This window comes from Apium graveolens, unplaced genomic scaffold (assembly GCF_009905375.1).
Source record: "Apium graveolens cultivar Ventura unplaced genomic scaffold, ASM990537v1 ctg3389, whole genome shotgun sequence".
Lineage (NCBI taxonomy): Eukaryota > Viridiplantae > Streptophyta > Magnoliopsida > Apiales > Apiaceae > Apium > Apium graveolens.
The window spans coordinates 14889-37220 of NW_027418082.1; the positions used below are offsets into that span (position 1 = coordinate 14889).

General features: G+C 33.3%; 2 protein-coding genes across 2 annotated transcripts; both read right to left on the reverse strand.

The window, feature by feature from the left end:
• Positions 1–9538: 9538 nt before the first annotated feature.
• On the reverse strand, positions 9539–12656 carry LOC141701133 (pentatricopeptide repeat-containing protein At2g22070-like). Its single transcript, XM_074504793.1, has one exon. It carries the CDS (start codon positions 12512–12514, stop codon positions 10529–10531), a length of 1986 nt encoding a protein of 661 aa, XP_074360894.1. The 5' UTR covers positions 12515–12656; the 3' UTR covers positions 9539–10528.
• Positions 12657–17833: 5177 nt separating this feature from the next.
• Positions 17834–18721, reverse strand: LOC141701134 (uncharacterized). Its single transcript, XM_074504794.1, has one exon. The coding sequence runs from the start codon at positions 18719–18721 to the stop codon at positions 17834–17836; it is 888 nt and encodes a 295-aa protein (XP_074360895.1).
• Positions 18722–22332: the final 3611 nt, after the last annotated feature.

Below are 22332 nucleotides of genomic sequence, written 5' to 3' on the forward strand. Positions count from 1 at the left end.
GCATATTACCTAATACCAGCAATGCACTTGGGTCTTCCCTTCCACATATATTTTTCTCTAGATCTCAAAGGAGTACCTGATATTTATTTCTTTTTTTTTCTTTTTTTTTGATAAGTGAGGCTTATCAGCACTTAATACATCCATCAGATTTACTAACATCAGAACTTAACAGATAAGAAGCACTATTCTAGTTTTTGACTTAGTAATAAGATACACAAAGTAAACTTCAACCAAGCTCAATATCAGAATTTGCTAGTGTTAAAAGATTTCCACATAAACAATTACTTCATACATGGGATTATCAGTATGTTAAAGACTACTAGGTCAGCATCTAGCACTGTTATCCTCATTGGATTGAATAGTCACAGAAACATTCATATCACTATCAGAGTTTAGAAATTCACACCAGACAACAATCAACACTTTGAAAATTTCAAATTAAGCACATAATACACAAAGATAGTAATATCTGTAAATACTGATCATAAAATCTGATGTATTAGAACATAAACTAAGCAGATTTAGAGAAAGAACCTTAAACCATTCCAAGTTCATTTACCAATCTTGTAAAAGTAGCTTCACACAATGGTTTTGTGAAGATATCTGCTAGTTGTTGATTTGTTGGAACAAAATGCAATTCCACTGTACCTTCATCCACATATTCCCTTATGAAGTGGTACCTTATGCTGATGTGCTTTGTCATTGAGTGTTGAACTGGATTACCTGTCATAACAATAACACTTTGATTATCACAGTAAATAGGGATTTTAGAATATGTTAACCCATAATCCAGTAACTGATTCTTCATCCAAAGAATCTGTGCACAACAGCTTCCTGCAGCAATGTATTTTGCTTCTGCAGTTGATGTGGAAATTGAAATTTGTTTTTTGCTAAACCAAGAAACCAATCTGCCTCCAAGAAATTGGCAGCTTCCACTTGTGCTTTTCCTATCAATTTTGCATCCTGCAAAATCTGCATCTGAATAACCTATTAGCTTAAAGTCTGATTCTCTAGGATACCACAATCCCAGATCAGCTGTACCCTTAAGGTACTTGAAAATTCTTTTCACAACTGTTAAGTGAGGTTCTCTTGGATCTGCTTGAAATCTTGGACAAAGACAGGTAGCATACATGATATCAGGTCTACTTGTAGTTAGATAGAGTAGTTAGCCAATTATACCTCTGTAATCAGTAATATCTACTGATGTACCAGTATCCTTATCCAATTTTGTTGCAGTGGCTATAGGAGTGGATGCATTTGAACAATCTTGCATTCCAAATTTCTTCAACAAATTTCTGGTGTACTTAGATTGACAAATAAAAGTTCCTTCTTCATTCTGCTTGACTTGAAGGCCCAGAAAATAGCTAAGTTCTCTTATCATACTCATTTGATATCTTGACTGCATTAGCTTGGCAAACCTTTTACAAAGTCTGTCATTTGTAGAACCAAAAATGATATCATCAACAAATATCTACACCAAAAGTAAGTCTTTTCCATGGTTGAGATAAAACAATGTTTTGTCAATAGTCCCTCTGTTAAATCCACTTTCTAGAAGAAACTGAGCTAATGTCTCATACCATGCTCTTGGAGCTTGCTTAAGGCCATAAAGTGCTTTATCAAGTCTGTAGACATGATGAGGAAATTTTGAATCTACAAAACCTGGAGGTTGTTCAATATATACTTTTTCTTCTAATTCTCCATTAAGAAAAGCACTTTTTATATCCATTTGAAAGACTGTAAACTTTTTGTGAGCAGCATAAGCCAAAAATATCCTTATGACTTCCAATCTAGTAACTGGTGCAAATGTTTCATCATAATCAATCTAGCAACCATCCTTGCTTTATTCCTTGCAATTATGCCATCACTATCAGTTTTGTTTCAGAACACCCACTTTGTACCAACAACAGATCTGTTCTTTGGTCTTGGCACTAGGGTCCAGACTTTATTTCTTTCAAATTTATTTAACTCTTCCTGTATTGCTTGCACCCAGTCAGCATCTTGAAGAGCTTCTTCCACTTTCTTTGGTTCAGTCTAAGAAAGAAAAGAGTGATAGAGACATTCATTTGATGTTGCTATTCTAGTTCTAATACCTGCTTCAGGATCTCCGATAATCAAGTCAGGTGTATGTGCTTTAGTCCATTTCCTTGCAGATGGAAGGTTATCTTTAGAACTGGATGCTCTCCCATGATCCATGCTGTCTCCATCAACATTTTCTGATGCTCCCCCAGAAATTATGCTCTCTGAGTTGGATCCTTCAGAATTTGAGTTTCCAGAATTATCAGCATTTGAGTTTCCAGAAATATCAGAACTTGGCCCATCAGAACTTGATGAATCAGAACTTGAAGAGCCTGTTGTAGATTCTGATGCTTCTTGAGATGTGGTTGTATCTTCAATATGCTCCCCCTGCACAGGTGTATTTTCCTTTGGCGTAGTTACCACAGTTTCAATAACATCAGAGTTTAACCCATCAGAGTTTGCAGTATCAGGATTTAGACTATCAGGATTTAGACTGTTAGGATTTACAGAATCAGAATTTAAAACTTCATTCTCAAATCTCAGCTGATCATAATCATTGAAATATTCAAGTCCAATAATCTTCTTATCATCAAAAGAGACATTGATAGATTTCATGACAACCCTTGTTCTTAAATTATAGACTCTGAAGGCTTTTGTGGAAAGTGGATATCCAACAAAAATTCTTTCATCAGCTTTTAGATCAAATTTGGATAGCTGTTCAGGATGAGTCTTAAGAACAAAACACTTGCATCAAAATACATGAAAATACTTCAGATTTGGCTTCTTTTTCTTCGCCATCTCATATGGTGTCTTTCCATGCTTGTTGATAAGTGTTGCATTCTGAGTAAAACAAGCAGTCTGCACAGCTTCAGCCCAAAAATAGGTTGGTAACTTTGCTTCATTAAGCATAGTTCGTGCAGCTTCAATAAGAGTTCTATTCTTTCTTTCAACAACTCCATTTTGCTGTGGAGTTCCAGGAGCAGAGAATTCCCGCTTTATTCCATGGTCTTTGCAGAACTCTTCCATAATCAAATTCTTGAACTCAGTGACATTATCACTTCTTATGATTTTCACAGAGTCTTTGACCAATTTATCCATTTGTTTGACATGATCAATCAAGATAGATGTAGTTTCACTTTTTGTGTGCAAGAAATACACCCATGTGTATCTGGTGAACTCATCCACTATGACCATAACATATTTCTTCTTTGTAATAGACATGACATTCGCTGGACCAAATAGATCAACATGTAGTAGGTGATAAGGCTCAAGAATTGAAGATTCAGTTTTGCTCTTGAATGAAGATTTTCTTTGTTTTGCCTTTTAATAGGAATCACAGAGGCCATCAGGAGCAAATACTGATTTTGGCAGTCCTCTCACAAGATCTTTCTTGACTAGTTCATTTATATTGTTGAAATTTAAATGAGAGAGTTTCTTGTGCCAATTCCAGCTTTCTTCAATTGATGCTCTACTTAACAGACAGATTGCAGAACCATCAGTACTTGTTGAAAGCTTGGATTCATAAATGTTACCATGCCTTTATCCTTTCAGAACAACTTTGCCTGTACATTTGCTTACAACTTTACAGTGTTCTCCAAAGAAATCCACATGATAACCTCTATCACAGATTTGACTAACACTCAGCAAATTGTGTTTAAGTCCTGAGACTAGAGCTACTTTTTCAATGATGACATTCCCAAGATTGATATTGCCATATCCCAGAGTTTTTCCAATGTTGCCATCTCCATAAGAAACACCTGGGCCAGCTTTCTCCACAAAGTCTGATAGCAGGGTTTTATTTCCAGTCATATATCCTGAACATCCACTGTCCAGAACTAGGATGTTTTTCCTGTTGCCCTGCGATCACAAAGACCACTAATGATTAGTTTTAAGGACCCAGACTTGCTTGGATCCTTTGGTCTTATTAAGTTTGTTAACATTTGCTGCGGATTTAGCATCAAAGTTTATGTTAACAGTTTTCTTATCAACATTTATAGTATCAGACTTTGCATCAGAACTTACACTAGAAGGAACAATGCTAACTTTCTTTAAAGAAGGTTTTATTTGATAATAATCATAGTACAAACTATGATATTCCTTACAAGTATAAATGGAATGCCGTAAACTACCACAATGAAAACAAGGATTTTGTGGCCTATATCTAACAGACTGACTCTTAACTCCTGATTTTGAAGGTAAGGAGTTTATGTTCTTATTCTTCCTCCAAAAAGAAGCCAGATGGTTAGAGTTTCCACAGTTATAACATTTCTTTCTAGGAGCATTAGGAACAGGCTTATAATCATTGCTTTTATTCACACCTACCTTTTCATTCCTATTTTTTCTAGGTGGCTTTACCTTGTTTACATTCTTAACATCTTTCAGCTTATGCTTAAGCTGTTTCTTAGTCATTAAGCCTATGTTAACTTCAGTTGGCTTATCCTGTTTTGGTTTGTCAGAAGTTAATTTCTCTTTAACTTCTGATTTATCAATATCAGACTTTATAACTACAAACTTAACAGGATTTGCCTTTGGCCTTTGTTTAACAACTATAGGCTTAATTTCTACAGTTCCTTTATTATTCTTATCATCTCCATAACCTAAGTCCTCTTTCCAATTTCCACTACTTAACAAATTCTGAGTTGTTCTTCCAGAGTTAGTCCAAGTCCTGATAATCTCTCTTTTCTTTTCTAACTCAGTTTTTAGAGATTCATTCATTTTAAGCACTTCATCTCTAACATAAAAAGCATCATCTCTATCTTTCTGAGTTTGATGGAACATAACTAACTCTTTTTCTAAATAATCATTCCTCTTTTTATAAGCAAGATTTTCAGAAGTTAATCTTTCACATGTTAAAGTTTGATCTCTATAACTAATGAACATGGTTTTAAGATATCTTCTCAATTCAGTAATATCATCAGTATGAAAAGCATAAGTTGTTTGAGGTACCTTTAACTCAGCAGCTTCAGAATTGCTATCAGCATTTTCCATCAAAGCATAGTTCACCTCACTTTCAGAATCTGAAGTGTCTGTCCAGCTTTTCTTCTTTGTGACAAGTGCCTTGCCTTTGTCACTCTTCACTTTCTTGCAATCAGGAGATATGTGGCATTTCTCACCACAGTTATAGCATTTGACATTTGAGTAATCTCCTCTGTCAGACTTTCCTCCTTTGCCTTCAGATTTTCTAAAACCTTTCTTATCAGAACTTGCACCTTTCCTGGAAAACTTCTTTCCCCTTCTGAATTTTCTGTATGCAATCTTTGTGATTCCTTTCACCATAAGAGCACACAGCTTCATCATCTCTTCATCAAGGTCCATTTCAGATAGACTTTCAGTTTCTGAATCCTCATCAATATCAGGACTTGATAACTCAGTATCAGACTTTGTGATGAGAGCCTTTTCTTTGCCTTTCTTTGAGACAGCCATTTTAGGGGATTCCTCCTCAGCCTTAAGAGCAACTGTCCTTGACTTTCTCCCATGCCTCTTGCTTCTTTGATCCATCTCAAGTTCATGAGTCTTGAGCATACCATAAATTTCATCAAGAGTAGTTTCATCAAGAGCATAGTTGTCTCTTATAGTTGTGGCCTTCAAATCCCAACTTTCAGGAAGAGCTAAAAGGAATTTAAGATTAGTATCTTCAAGATCATATTCCTTATCCACCAGTGACAGATCATTCAAGAGTTTGACAAATCTGTCATATAAATCAGTTAATGACTCATCAGGTTTTGAGTCAAAGTGCTCATACTCTTGAGTGAGTATAGTCCTCCTGTTCTTCTTATTTGAATCAGTTCCCTGGCATCTTGTCTCCAAGGCATCCCATATCTCCTTTGCAGTCTTGCAGTTAATTACCCTGTATGACATGACATTATCAATGGCACTGTGCAACAAATATCTTACCTTTGCATCCTTTACAATAGATGAGATATTTTCAGCTATATATTCACTTTTCTCCTTTGGTACAGTCTGTGCTGGCTGATCTGCAACTACAACAGAGAGCTTGGTTGGCTTATGTGTTTCTTCATTAATTCTTTCAAGGTATTCTGGATCTGTAGCTTCCAGAAACATAGACATCCTCACCTTCCATATGGGATACTCAGAAGGTTTCAGTATGGGAACCCTAATAGTCTCATATCGATTATGGATTTGAGTCTTTGGAGTTTCTTCAGTTTTTGTGGGCTTGGTTGGAGTTTGTGCTTCTTCAGACATGATTGTTTTTGGATCTTTACTGTATGTATGATAACAGATTGCTCTGATACCACTTGTTAGGTCACACACACTGTAGAAGGGGGTTGAATACAGTGTTTACTACAATCAAATCGAATATAAGAACTCAAGTAACAGAACACATATTTTATTCAACACAATAAACTCTGTTACAAAGAACTGTCCTCTCTCAGTGATGAATAAATTATCACGAGAGCTGCTAGGGTTACAATGAATAATAATCTCGATTAAGATAACACTTATAGTGTAAACACTATGTCTGTGTTTATATACTACACTGTTACAAGATAATCTTCTAATTGATATCGAATATAATTATGCTTTCTAATATATATCAATCAGTTATATTCTCTTCCAAGTATTCTATTATTTATAGAATTCTTCTCCATGCATATCTCTTCTTATGTTTGTCTCGATCTTCTTTCCTTCAATCAGCCGCCTTCCTTATCTGAAAGCCTCCTTAAGTCCTGATATTATCTCCTGATAAATATCTCCTGATAACTTAAGTTCTGATATCTTAAGTTCTGACTTCAGTATAAGTACTGATTTCCAGTTAAGTCCTGATTTGTCCTGTTAAGTAAGATCTGAAAACTAAAAACAAATCATATTAGACATGACATCACAAATATATCTAACATACCTAACGGGGCATCAAGAAAATTACAGTGTGGAAAATAACGGGCTTTAAAGATTCTATTAACAAAGCTTTCAGGATTCGTGAGGAAACGCCATCCCTGCTTCCCAAGCATTGCTACATTGAAGTCACGAAAATCACGAAAAGCCATTCCACCTGAAGTTTTATGCTTGCTTAGACGAGACCAGCTCAACCAATGAATTCCGTTTTGTTGATTCAGTTTAGAACCCCACCAATACTTAACCAGAGTTCGTTCCACATCTTTAATAACTCCAAACACTTATCGCATAACTGGTAATGTTTGAGCTACCGATATAATTAAAATCTCTTTTCCTGATTCAGCAATAAATCTCCCATCCCAACTACGAACCCGATTCTGCAATTTGTCCTTCAGAAAACCCAGCAGAGCTGATTTTTTTCGACCCAACATATTGGGAAGTCCAAGGTACTTACTTCTCTCGTCAGCTTCATTCATCTACAGCTCCCTACACACTTCCTCTCTATTCGAAGCAGTAATGTTCGAACTAAAAAATATGGATGACTTCCAAAAATTCACTTTTTGTCTTGATGCCATCTCAAATTTGTGCAACAAAGTGTTTATATTAGCTGCTTCAGAAACGTTGGCTCTATGGTAAATGTATGAGTCACCCGCGAATAACATATGTGTAAGCACATGAGCTCCTGTACAATTTTGACCATGTGGATCAGTTTTTGGGCTTTAAACTTTCGAATAATGACTGACAAACCTTCTGCACACATAATGAACAAATAAGGTGATAGGGGATCCCCTGACGGATACCTCTAGTTAGCACAATAGGACCCATCTCTTTCGAACCATGCATTACCATATAACTCACAGTACAAACACATTGCATAATAAGGTGTGCCCACCATTCATGAAAACCCAACCTTAAAAAAATAGACCTCATATAATCCCATTTGATTCTATCGTAGGATTTACTCATGTCTAACTTTAACGCCATAAATCTTTTTTTACCTCTTTTCTTCCTTTTTAAAAAATGCATAGCCTCATAGCTTATGAGAATATAATCCGAGATCAGTCTTCCAGGAATAAATGCACTTTAATTTTCAGAAATGATATCCTTAAGAAACTCTTTCATACGATTCGCCATTACCTTCGTGATTAACTTGACTAAGACAATGCAGAGGGAAATAGGCCGTAAATCACCAATTTCAGAAGGGCTTTTTTTCTTCAGAATAAGCACCACATTAGTTGCATTGATCTCCACAGGTAAAACACCATCTCTGAAAAAACCTCGAACCATCGTAATTATATCTTCCCCAACTATCGCCCAATTTTTTTGAAAAAAGGCCGGTGTCATTCCGTCAGGACCCGGTGATTTATCGGGGTGCATTTAATTATGAAAGTATAATAAAAATTTAATTTTTAAAGTTTAATAAAAAAAATTAATTATGAAAGTATATTTTATATTCACCTTAAAATGTGTGTCGAGTGTTGAAAAAATATTTGGTGAATTGAATGGGATAGAGAGTAATAAAGAAAATTCCCCTAACTGTATATACTTAAAGGGCTTACCCGAACATAGTATATTTTTAATAGTAGAGTTATAATTTTTTAAACTAATTCTATGATCTCGTGCATTCATATTTATAATTTCGTGCATTCACATTAATAAAATGTTTTATACTCACCTAGGTGAATACGTAATTAGAAACATTAATCTTATTTATTTATAAGTCAGTTTAATTGGATGTTTCATATTTATTATATAAGTTATATATATTATCTATAATTTGCATCCGTAAACCTATAAAAATTTATAATTAAAAAAAAAATTGATTTATGTTAGGGTGTTGGCCAAAAATACCACATTTTTTGAAAATGGTGACCTTAATACCAAATTTAAGATATGTGGCCAAAAAATACGTGAGACACGCTTTCTCATTGGGTATTTGAAATACGCCATCTCAGATTGAGTATATAAAAAATGTATCTCGTTGCTATACGACGTATTTGAAATACATAATCTGAGAAAACGTTATTTTTTCATTTTTGAAAAAAGGTTGAGAAAGCGTATCTCGCTGGTTTACCCAATTTAAGATGGCGAATTTCAAATACCCAATTTGAGAAAGTGTATCTGGCTGGTATTTTTTGACACATATCTCAAATTTGATATTTAGGTCACCATTTTGAAAAAATACGATATTTTTTACCCCTGCCCTTCATTTCATTGTTGTGCAACAAAAATGTACTATACTGACAGTCTGACACAGTTCAAAATAGAACATTGCATAGCAACATCTCAGGTGAATTTTAAGAGCATCTCGAGTATTAGGTGAATTTTAAGAGCATATCGAGTCCTGGTTCCAAAAAAAAAGAAAAAAAAAGAGCATATCGTCCATACACTATTTTGGCATGATTTTGACACCTGGCGTAAATATTACACTATTTTCAAATTTCACTTCAATCTACTATACTAAATTTTACACCATTTTTATAATATATAGATTATTTTATTGTTAAAATATAAAAAAATGTATAAAAGTAATAAAGTTACTAGATACTAGAAAAAATGTTAAAATAATAAAAACTCTAAAAATTTGATATAATTTTTGGATGTGACGCCAAAATGGTTTTAATTTTAGAGCTGCGTTGGAGTCGTGGAGATGAATTTTACACCAATATAAGTAAAATTGTACTTTTGATTATTTGAAATTGGGTTGAAGATAGTCTAACACTCCGTTGCAGAGACAACAACAGTGCTTCTTGAATAACTTAGAAAGCACAAAGCGCATTTGAGGAACTAGGGTTTAGCCAAAGAGCTTTCTAAATCTTTGTCATCTTCTCCAAACAACTACTTTGCATCATCAGAACGAGAGTGAATTGCATGGACCTCATTCTGTGAAAACTGGAGCACCAGTCGCCAGCCAATATACGTTGAATCCCCTATATTAAAAATCAGCAAATAGATCTTTGTACTTAGGTATATCAGTGCTGAACTCAGCCACTGAGGTTCAAAGGAACTCGGTCATTGAGGTTCTAAGTTCCACTAAGGTGCATAACGTATTTAGCTCCATTTTATAGAACCTCTCGCTTTTGGCTGTGAAGTACTCAAAGGTTTTATGGGTACTACATCAGTTCATCATGATGAGATCAAGTAGGCCAACAAACTCTGAGTTAACTCTAGGTCCAACAAAAAATCAAGTCTCAACTTGTCGACATCTACTACAGAATTTTCCACTAGATGCTCGATTTGTACCCACTGTATCAACACAGACGTCTTATGTAACTCTCGAGAATCAACAAGATCCTTAGTCGGAGTTGCCAAAGGCTTAGATTAGAAACATGGTGAGAGGCTTTCTGTGGGTGAAAATTAAATCTAGAGGTCTCAGAATGAAGAATAACTTTTACGTAAAAGTTTAACCCCTTGCTCCCGAGTTTTAAAAAGAAAAAGTGTAGGGTAAATAAAGTTATATCACTTCCCTCCGTAATCGCGCTCCCGAGTTTTTAAAAGGAGCGAAAGCAAGTGTTAATTAATGCAAATTAGACAATCTTTCACTCCAAAACTTTTACTCCAAAAATGGGATGAAAGTACTTTACCTCATAACACTTCCTTCCTTCCCAATAAAAAACTCGGGAGCAAGCCGTAAGTGCATTGTCAGCCATTTCCCACCTTACCAGTAATCTCCACAAGAACAGTCACCGTGCTTGAAATGATGAAACCGACGTAAATCTCGAACAACAAGTTCTCTATTTAAAAGTAAGGACGTGTATTTCATAAAGCTATGACAATCGGTACAAACTCGAAGGTTTTTCATGATTCGAATAGGTGATTTGGTACTAGTATTCATGAGAGCATAAGCTATAGCAAGTTTTTCACTGTGAAACCCAATTAGTAATTCCTTTTGTTCTTCTTCAACATCCTGCATCACAATACCCGCTTCAGTTGAATAACCAATTTCCTTTAGTCTTCTAATTAGCTCGTCCAAGTAAGAATAAATCGCAGCTTCTTCTGGATGCGACCTATCTCCCATGACAAAACTGTGTACTTGATTCTTCAACTGGATCCAAGATTGACCGGGATGCTTCTTAACTCCCATCTCTTTCATTAAACCTCTTACTTGAGCTACATCGTCCCATTTGTCACCAGACGCACAGGTGTTTGATAACAAAATATATGATCCAGCTGTAGGTGGCTCAAGTTCAAAAAGTTTGGTAGAAACCCATCTCGCCATCTCTATATTTTTGTGAATTCTGCAGGATGACAAGAATGATTTCCAAACTGCAGCCAAATGCGAGATCTTATTCTTTGAAATAAAATCCTTTATCTCGTCTAAACGGCCAGCACGCCCGAACAAATCTACCATACAAGTGAAATGTTCAACTTGAGGTTTGATGCCATATTCTTCTTTCATTACCATAAAATAGTACATGCCTTCATTTAATAGACCTGCATGACTGCATGCAGTTAAGAGTCCGACGAAACTGATTTCATTTGGTCTTATACCCTCAGTTAACATCCAATTAAAAATCTGAATAGCTTCCCTCCCACGTCCATGTAAACCATAACTAGATATCATTGAAGTCCACAACACAGTATTCCTAACAATAGTTTCTCTAAAAATGGACCACGCATCATCAAGTTTTCCACATTTAGCATACATGTCAATCATTGAAGAACTTAAAAAAACATCAAAAGGTTGACCAGCTTTCACAATCTGGGCATGAATCAGCTGGCCAAGCTCCAGAAGGCCAGCATTAGCACATCCGGTAACAATGCTTGTAAGTGTAAACTTGTCCACCTCAAACCTTTCAGTGACCATTGTACTGAATATTTTCAGAGCTTCTTGCAGCTTTCCATTCTGAATATATCCGGTAACCATCGAACTTTGTGAAAAGGAGTCATCTAGTGATTCGTTATTATTGTCGGAGCACCCGTCGCTTGTATCATATTTACGAAATGTTTTATAAAAAAACAAAGCCTTCTCCATTTTGCCACATTTAGAGTATAAATCAATAAGTGAGTTTCTTACAAAGCCATCAAAATGTAGTCCACTCCGCAGCAGGTGGCCATGAATTTGTTTACCAAAATCCAATGCTGTTAACGAAGCTGCTAAACCTAAAGCTATCGAGAAAGTTTCTTTGCTAAGAGCAAATCCACCTTTCACCATTTCATAAAGAAGTTCCATTGCAATGCCATGGTAATCATTCCGTAAATGCCCATCAATGATCGTATTCCAACTTGACACATCCTTCACAGGCAACCTTCTAAACAGACCAAGCGCAGTCTCCATATCGCAAGTCTGTATATATGCATTAATAACAATGTTCCACGACACAATGTCTTTATCTCCCATCAACTCAAAAAAACGCTTAGCAGAACTAAACGACCCACATTTAACATAAAAATCAAGAACCGAATTCTCCAACGCGGTATCCACGAAAACCGCATTACACACTATCCACCCATGAACCGACTTCCCCATACGAAACTCATTTAACCTCGAACAACACTTAAAAACACTCGAAAACGTAAACTTATTAGGCACAGCACCTTCCTTGTGCATCTCAACAAAAATATCCAATGCCATTCGACATGAACCTACTTGGATTAAACCCGAAATGAGCATTGTCCATGATCGAACATCCCTGTCAGGCATTTCATCAAACAGTTTCAAGGCACAACCCAAATCTTTGGATTTGAGATAAAGACTGAGCAAATAATTAGTGGGAGTCAAGTGTTCTAAAGTCCCATTCTTGATTAAATTGGCATGAACGTAACTTGGGTGTTGAGATTGTGACGGAGAGTGGTGATACAAATGGTATTGACGAAATGGAATTAGTCTCTTGAGTCTCTTCACACAACAGTAGAAGCCAATGCCCCACATTTGTAGCATAATTAGAGCGGGATTTTCAAACTTTTATTACGAAACACAAAATCCTTAAAAAAAATGATATATTCAATTATGTTTTTTTTGCATGTGTGAAAACAACTGAAAAAAAACTTTCAAAAAATTGTTACCGACTAAGAGAATAGTAAATATTGAAGCCGAATTTATGAGCCAAATTGATTTGATATTAAATAAACCGAGACGAGTTTATATAATTTTAAAAAAATATAAAATAAAAATTTATTAGTGTAGGAAATGTTTTTTTGGTCGTATATGTATATATTGGCTTGAGATTTACTTTTACCACTGCTAGGTTATGCCCCGTGGGATGCACGGGTTTTGATTAAATATTTATATATTTTTATTTCTATTTATGTAAATTTATTAAAATTATATATAAATAATTAAATACTAAATAATGATTATATAGTTATACTTTGATTGTGTATAATTTCAAGTTAAGTTCAAAACAGTATAAATAGTATATGATTGATGAGATTTATGTAAATGTTTGTTGTTAGTGAGATTCAAACCTGAAAACTTATAAGTATCTTTATAAATAATAATATAAATATATGTTGTTAACGGGATTCGAACCTGACAACTTATATGTATTTTTATAAATAATAATATAAATATTTGTTATTAACGAGATTCGAATCCGAGAACTTGTATAGGGCATTTTTTTAGTATTTGGATCTAACGGTTCTGAATATTTGATGAAAAAGATCCGACAGTCAAGATATAAAAAGAGATAACCAAAACGAGGGATTAATTAAATTACAAATTATACATCATTCCGGTTATTATAGTATAATATAAAATATAGATTAATGCTTATATTATAACTCTTACTTAAAGTAAGTCCAACATTGTGCAAGTTTGGCAACAAAAAAAGGGTTCAAATGGGTCTAATGACTGTTTAGGTTTTTGTCGGACTTGCTGGCTCAACATTTAAATGGTCTTATTTACGCTATTTATGTGCAGTACATTCAAGTTTTAGCTTTCTCATTCTTACTTTGTACAAGCAATTTAACCGAGAAAAAATGTAAGCCTAATTAGCCCAGTAAATTTAAAATAGTTATTTAATAAACTATAATCTTGTTTGTAAAAATTTTACAAACGGGGTCAGTGAATTTAAAATAGGAGCACAAATACAAAGCAACATAAAAAATCAAACATATATGTTTTAAAATTTTATTTTTTCGGTTTAATATTATTTGGGATTAAAACTTTTGTTAAAAAAATTTAATTTACATTTTAATTTTGTTTCAAAAAAAATTATAACTTATAAGTTATGATTTACTGATTCCAAACACATTATCAACTTATAGGTAACTTATAGGTAAAATTATGCAAACATCTAAATAACTTATAAATTACGATGTTCAAATCACATTTTACAACTTTAAGTTATAAGTTATATTTTTTAAGATAATCCAAACAGGCTCATTTAATTATCTTAAATGATCCTTAAAAATATTATAAAAAAATATAACTTTTGGTGGTTTAGGATATTATGTCAATTCCAACAATGCTACTTATGTTTGCTCCGAATAAATATAATAATATTAAGTTCAAATTTCACTAATAAAAATTTATAAAAAAGAGATGTAGATTTGGAGAAAAGTGATTATTTTATTGGTGAAAATAAAATAAGAAATGACTAGTGTTTACGTAAACATAAAAAAATAAAAAGGGTGTATTAATTTTTGAGTAGTTTTTAAGAGACCGTTGAAACACTATTTTATGTCAAAATTCTTAAATATTAAATTAAAAAAAATTAGAAAACTAGCGTGTTGGACTTGCTCTTACAACTCATTTTTAGATTAACTACTCCTAAAATTATCATAAGAAGTGCAACTTTTCTATTAGATTTTATCTCATTCAGTGTTTTTATCGTACTTGCTAAAGTACCGATGAGGATGATCATCAATTCGGTGAAGAAAGAGTGGAAAAAGTATGCAAACATTAATTTACAACTTTAGGTGAATTTTAAAATCTCCCCCTTGTCGTTGTTAGACAACGATGATTAATGAAAGAACTTATATTTCAATTGAATACTAGCTTGGGAGTTGCACGAAAAAAGTTCGGAGCAGAAAATAAAAAACTTCGTTTTAGCTTTTCATTTTAATTAAAGTTTTATCTACACTATTAAACATGTTTAGAGTGTGCTACGTTACAATTTTTTAATATCAGTTTTCTCCAATATTTCAAATTCAAAAATGTAAAAAGAATTAGTATATCTTTTATATCTTTGTCAAATGTAGATGGGTTGTTACATATTTTATGTGAAAGAGATGTTTATCTTAAAATGATTGAAATTTAAATTCTCGCCATGTATATTTAAAAGTTGATTTTTTTAAATACATTTTAAGATTTCAAATCTTTTAATGGCATTAAAAAAATTAGAGGTCATTTTGAACTTTATGAAATGATGAATTTAGTATGTAACATTATAGTTGGGAATTGCTTATTGTATATTTGTTGTATATTTGTAGTATAGTTTTTGTGTTTTTGGTTGTGATGTATATTAGGTTAAGATTTTACTTGTTATGATGGTGTAACTTATTTAAATTTTAAATTTTAGAATTTTGAATTATGTGTTGCTTGTAGATACTGTTCGGTGTTGGCGTGCAACATATAAAAAGTGTTTAAATTATTTACTCTTAAAACTTAAAAGATTATTGTTAAATATATATCATTAAAGCTTTTTAACTGATATTTAGGTTTCAGATTTTGAATTTATAAGTTTTACAGATTTATCTTAAATATTAAAGATACTGGTTTAATTTACGGTTAAGTAAGAATTTAGAGTTATTTTAATTTTTTGATGCAATTAATTGCATTCCTAGTTAATATATTTTGACTTAAAAGTTATAATAAAAAAGTTCTAAATTTATCAAAAGTGAAAATTGTACTCATTTTTAACTATAATTTTGTTTATAGTTAAAAGTGAAAATTGTACCTTGTTTTAAGCTATAATTTTTAAACACATTAACGAATTTCTATGTATTTTATTTTGCCATACTTAGAGTGTAAATGTAAAATGAGTGTAAATGTAAAATATATATCATAATTGTAACAATTTTGTATAAATACAGGTGTAGTGTTTTGTTTTAAGAGTTGTAATTTTTATGTAGTGTTTTGTTTTAAGAGTTGTAATTTTTATGTAATGATAATTCACATAGATGTATGTGTTTAAGTATTGTAATTTTAGGTCGTGACATTTCACATATTTACATGATAATCACTACAACAAAACTGGGCATTTATGACGGTTTTTTTGTTCGGGAACCGTCGTAATTGAGCCAATTATGACGGTTTTTTTTGTCATTTTTGGTCGAGTAGAAAGTTCGAAATTTCGTCACAAATTTGAATTGTGTCGTAAGTTAAAACACTGGGACCTACTTCTGGAGTTAAATAATAATAAAAACTTACGACGGAATATTTTGTCGTATGTTAGTATCTTCCGACAGAAATGTCGTCGTATGTTATGAAGCGGGACCCACCTGCAATAAATCTGAGCTTTTATTACGACGAAATATTCCGTCATATGTTAGGCACACAAAAAAACCGTCGTAAGTTGACCGTCGTAAAAGTCCAAAGCCCTGATTTATTGTAGTGGATGGATGTAATATTTACATGATGATGGATGTAGGTGTTTAGAGTTAGGGCTTGACATTAGAGCCAGGGCATCACATTGCACGATTGTAACTTGTTTGTTTCAAACATTGAATTTGGTCGGGACATTTAACCTAGAATGATATCTGTTACGTCATATATAGGCTTCATAATTATATATATTATGGGTCTCTTTGTAACTTATAAGTAGCTTATGACTTATAAGTCCATGACTGTTGTTTGTTTACCCAACTTATAAGTTGAGTTTATAACTTATAAGATGATAAGTTGAATGTTAGCAACGACGTATTTTTTTTCAACTTATTATGATATTTTTGCTTTTTTATTTATTTTAGTTTTAAAATATGTATTTGTAAATATTAATCTAATATTAAATTCACGAATTAAGATAATTATATTTAAAAGTTATTTATTTTAGTTCATTTAAGTCAAAAAAAATTCTAACTTATAAATAAAATTATCCAAACACTTACTTGACTTATAAGTATTTATCTACTTATCACTTATTAGCCACTTATTTATTTAAAGTTATAAATTACTTATTTTAAGATTTACCAAACGGACACTATATAAATGAACACATTTCGGATGTTGAGATTGTGATAGAGAGTAGTGATCAGTGGCGGATACAGGAATTTACCTATGGTGTGTCAAATATTTAAGACATACACGATAAAAAAACTGATTCATATAATAATAAAGAGTGATTACAATTGTTCTCGACGAATTTTCATATTTTGATACCTATCTATAATATCACTCATCTTAACATTCAAAAACAAATCTCTCTCTTGATAAGTAATCAAACAATCATTCAACATTTGATCTCCCATGCTATTGCGTAGTTTAACTTTCACTTGTGTCATTCCAAAAAATACTCTCTCAACATTTGTAGTTGCAACAGGAAGAATCAACACTAACTTTAATAACAAATACACCCTTTCATGAGTTATAGACTTTCCTGTCTCCACAAGTTTCATTAAAAGCTCAGCAAGATTTTTTAAATCCCAAAATCTCTCATCTTCTCAATAGAAACGATAAAATTCTCAAGAGAATGCTCGAAAAATAGCAATTAAGTACTTGAAAATTCACTTGGATAAAATTCAACAAGTCGTGTTAATTTACTTTTATCAAAAGCAGCAAACCGATTTGCAGGATTAAAACAAGACAAGCATATTAATAATTCCTTACTTATCTCGGGAAACCGATTTTCAAGTTCTTGCAATTGAAGATCAATGACACTTAGAAAAACTTCAACCCCGAAAATGATGAAAATTTGTTATTTGCGAGCTCTTACCTCTATACATCCTTCTTCCAGGGATAATGTAATTTGCTTACATATTTGGAACTTCAACTCCATATTTAATCAGAAAAGAAGTGACTTTGTCCATATGAAAATTCCATCCTTCATCTCGCATCTTTTGTAAGCTAGTCTTAGTTATGTCAACCATAGCCATAACATTTACAATGCAGTGCCACATTCAGCTCATTTGTTATACCAAATATAGCAACCATCAAGTTTGTGACAAATACAAAATCAAATGACATCAACATGTGGGTGATAGATTGTGCCTTATTAGAGTCAATTGTATCAGAAACTTCTGCTATAGCATCAAGTGACTCAAGAATTGTGGGATATAAGTCAAGCACGTTCAATATTGTTTTAAAATGAGAACCCCAGCGAGTGTCACATGGCCTACCTAAACCACGCTCCTGATTTAAACCACTTCCTATTTCAAGTTCACTTATTGACAATGCTTCAACAACTCGGGCAGATTGTTTTTCATGAAGAAATTCTTTTCTTTTTGATGAACCTCCTACAAAATTTAGGAGAGGTGCAAGTACATCAACAAATAACCAGCCATAATTTGAATTCTTCTTAGCAATGACAACTTGTGTTAACTGAAGCTGCTGTACAAAGCAGTGTACAAAGTATGCTTGAGGACATTCATTTAATACTAAAGTTTTAAGACCGTTAATTGCACCTTGCATATTACTCGCCCCATCATAAACTTGACCCCGAACCTGAGAGAAAGTTAATGAGTACTCCATGAGCAATGACTCGATAGTTGCTAAAAGTGTCAGTGAAGTAGTATTCGGAACGTGCACAATACCGATAAATCGTTCACATACTTCTCCTTTTTTATTTACATATCTCAAACAAAGAGCCATTTGTTCCTTATCAGAAATATCAGCTGATTCATCAGCAAGAATAGCAAAAAACCCACCATTTAGCTCTTCAAGTATCGACTTAGTTGTCTCTTTTGCACATGCATTAATGATATCTTTCTGAACTATCGGAGAAGTAAGCTGACAATTACCCGGGGCCATTTTTAGAACAACTTTAGAATATTCAGGATCATGTTCAGAAAGAAGAGTCAATACTGAAATGAAATTACCTCTATTCATTGAATTTTCAGATTCATTGTGTCCTCGAAAGGGCAACCCCTATAATAAAAGCCATCTAATGGCAGTAATTGATGCCTCCAATCGCTTACGATATGCACTCACAATCTCCTCCGTTTGCTTTGATAAGGCACTTGCATGCTGCCCTTTTGTTTTTTGAACAGTTCCATAGCGACCACTGCATTGTTATGTGAACTCATGTGTTTGCCAACATGATCTCTAATTGTCCCTAATCTGTTCCAGCACTTAAAACCTTCACCAACAAAAGCATCACCACCGGCTGTATTTTCAGATTTGAATAAATAACAAATGAAACAAAATGCCGCATCTTTAGAGATGTTGTATTCAAGCTAAGGCCTCCAAGTTTCAAACCATTTAACATTGAACCGTCAAGGATTTTTCCCGAATAATGTTTGAGGAAATACGTAATCTTTCGGTTGACAAGGTCCCCTTTGTATGTAGGTTCGCCTTACTAAATCTCTCTCATTTGGATGAAAATCAATCAACTTTTTCTTTTTCCCGGATCTTGTGGATAATTAACGGTATCAAAGTCCTGTGGAGGTACTACTGTGATTGATGGAGTCGGAGAAGAACCTTGCTGGCTGGGTTGAGTGGCCGGTGATGGAGGGATATTAATTTCCGGTTCATTTGCTTGAACTTGAGAAGCATTTTCCGTAGTCGGTTTCTTGGTAAAAAAAACTTGAGATATCTCGGGTATTTGATCTTTTCATTGTACTAATATTGAAGCAAGCACTGATCGCTAGAATAAATAAGAGATTTTCAAAAAAAGCTCACTGCGACATTTTAACAAACATTTTGTAGTCTTTGTTTTTTCTTTATCAAATTAAAAATTTTGATGAATCTAAAACCCATGAATCAAAAGCCTATAACTCAAGTTACTAAACACAATTTTGAGCCTGAGATTAGTAATATAAATGTTGGAACTTGGAAATTGGAATCGAGTTTATCTTAATGCAGTTTGCAGTGTTCCCCCTGGCTATTTGTATTATATTTTCTTGTAAATGGCCCGAGACTTTTTGATTGTGTTTCTGTCTATGGGCTGTAAGTTAGGTCCATTGATTTTGAGGCCCATCAATAAAAAAAATATTTTTTTATAAAATAATGGTGTGTCAAATGACATACCTTGCACAACACTCCCTCCGCCACTAGTAGTAATAGAATTGGTATTAGTCTCTCGGGTCTCTTCGCACGACAACAGAAGTCAATGCCCCACATTTGTAGCATAAGAACGGGATTTTCAAACTCGTATTAAGAAACAAAAAATTCACCAATTATGTTAGTTTTGTGTTTGCGTGAAAATATGTGACAAAAATTTAAAAAAAATTGAAAAATTTACTATAAGAGGAAGAGGATATTAAATATTGAAGCTGAATTTACTATCCAACTGATTTGATATTAAATAAACAGAGACGAGTTTATTTAGAGTGATGACTTTTTTCTAATATAATTTTAAAGAAGCTTAAAATAAAATTTATTTGTTTCATTTTTTTGCATGTTTAGATTTTAGTAACGGACAAAAAAAATATTATCTGATATTATGTTTGGTTGGAGAGAAAAAAATGAGATGACATGAAATGAATAATATTAAAATAGGCAATATGAAATGAATTATCACATTTGGAGAGAAAGAAATGAGAGGAAACATAAATTTCATTGTCTTTTAAGTATTTGGTAAATAAGAGCAAGTCTCACAAAATAGCTATTCTTGCTATTGAATTAAAATTTAAGGAATTAGCGTATTCCAATAATTTCTTAGTGACTTCTTAAAGCAGTAATTATTTAATTCCACTCTTTATTTTTAAGGATTCATCTCCTCTTCTAAGAGATATCTTAACCTATATTTTATAATATAATATAGATCCACTATGTTTCTATATGCTCTTTTATATTATCTTTAATTAAATAAAAACACTTTAAATAATATAATATTGAATAAGAGATGTGTGTAAGGGAGTATTGCTGGAGATAGAGCTAGTTATCTAGCTCTTAAACAAGTAACAACTAATATTTTATAATTTATTTAAGAAATGGACTATTAGACTTGCTCTAAGTAGTCATGTTTTGAAGGTATTGGCTAATTAGATTGAACAAAAAGAAAATATAAATTATGGTTTCAGATATAATAGATGTATTTAAGGTGTTTGTGTGGACAAAAACCTAAATAATGAGCAAACTACTTTACCTATGATTAACTACAAGTTAACAGTTACCGGGGTTTGTAGAGGTGCACAATCGCTTTTTAGTTCGGTTTGGATGAGCGTGGGAAAATTTGGGATTCGCCATCGCTCTGTGTTAGTCGCTAAACTCGCGCTAATAATACACGCAAGTATACGCGTTCGTAAGTAATATAAAATTGTTTCTAGTTCGTCCCACAGAGACTGGCTTTGGTTGACTATGTAATTTATGCACTTATACACCGATGATATGGTTATTATCCAATGCTAAGACGATAACAAACTGGGGTTGATTATAACTACGATTTAAACTAACAATTATAACTAAGAGAGCAAAGAGAGTTGTATATTATATGAGACAAACATGAGATTCTAACTTCATTAAATACTTCATTCAATAGCCTTAATGTTCTTAACCTTAGCATACAATGGTGATGCCACTAATCAGATAACACGAGACTGATAAATGCCAAATTTTGTTGCACGGATACCATACTATCAGACATCCACAAAAGAGATAGAAGATGAATAGACACCAATTATATTGAGACCCTATATGTCTATAGAATTTGACAACATAAAGGTTTAAAGCACAAGTTATCCATCTTGATTACATAGGGCAAGTAAGATGGTTAAAATGACCTACAGATCATGCATAATAATGACACATGAACCTATGCTAGCATGACAAGTTCTAAATCCTTAAATTCACTGTCGCTTAATTATAAATTAACCCGCCATCTTATAAGTTCGCGACGCTCATAAAACGAATAAGCACAACCAAAACTAGGTTATCATACAATCACCACATACTAAAGTATCAAAATAAATTAACTAAAGAAATCCATAAATAAATCCGTTCGAACCCCACGATAACGATTAGCACATAGTCGGATGATGACATCAACGTGGGTTCCGATGAAAGCATGGTATAATAAACATAGTCTTTATACTGAATAAATAATAAAACCAAGTACGAAACAAGAGTAAGGTTCACGAATAAGAAAACTAGCATCCAAGTTATAACTTAGAACAAAGATTCACAAGTAAAAACAAGATCTTCTTTGTCTTCATTGAATCGTGCTAACACGGTCTTCTTACGACTCTTCTTGTGCTCTAGTACGTCTCTATAAGGAAAACGTCATTTTATTAAGTATATAAAGCAGCCCATGCAAGATAGAAGTCCTCCAACTTTAAATCAACTAGAATCAGGATTCTGGGATCCCGACCCGGCGCGGCTGCGCGCTTCATCGGCGCGGGCGCGCTGGCTCTCTGACAAATTGGCGCGGGCGCGCGCTAGACTAGCGCGGGCGCGCCGTGCTTCTGGAAAAACTTCTGAAT

Coding starts and splice junctions, on each gene's coding strand:
- LOC141701133 (XM_074504793.1), bottom strand. CDS start 12,514: ATGCCTGACAGGGATGTTCGATCATGGACAATGCTCATTTCGGGTTTA.
- LOC141701134 (XM_074504794.1), bottom strand. CDS start 18,721: ATGGCCCCGGGTAATTGTCAGCTTACTTCTCCGATAGTTCAGAAAGAT.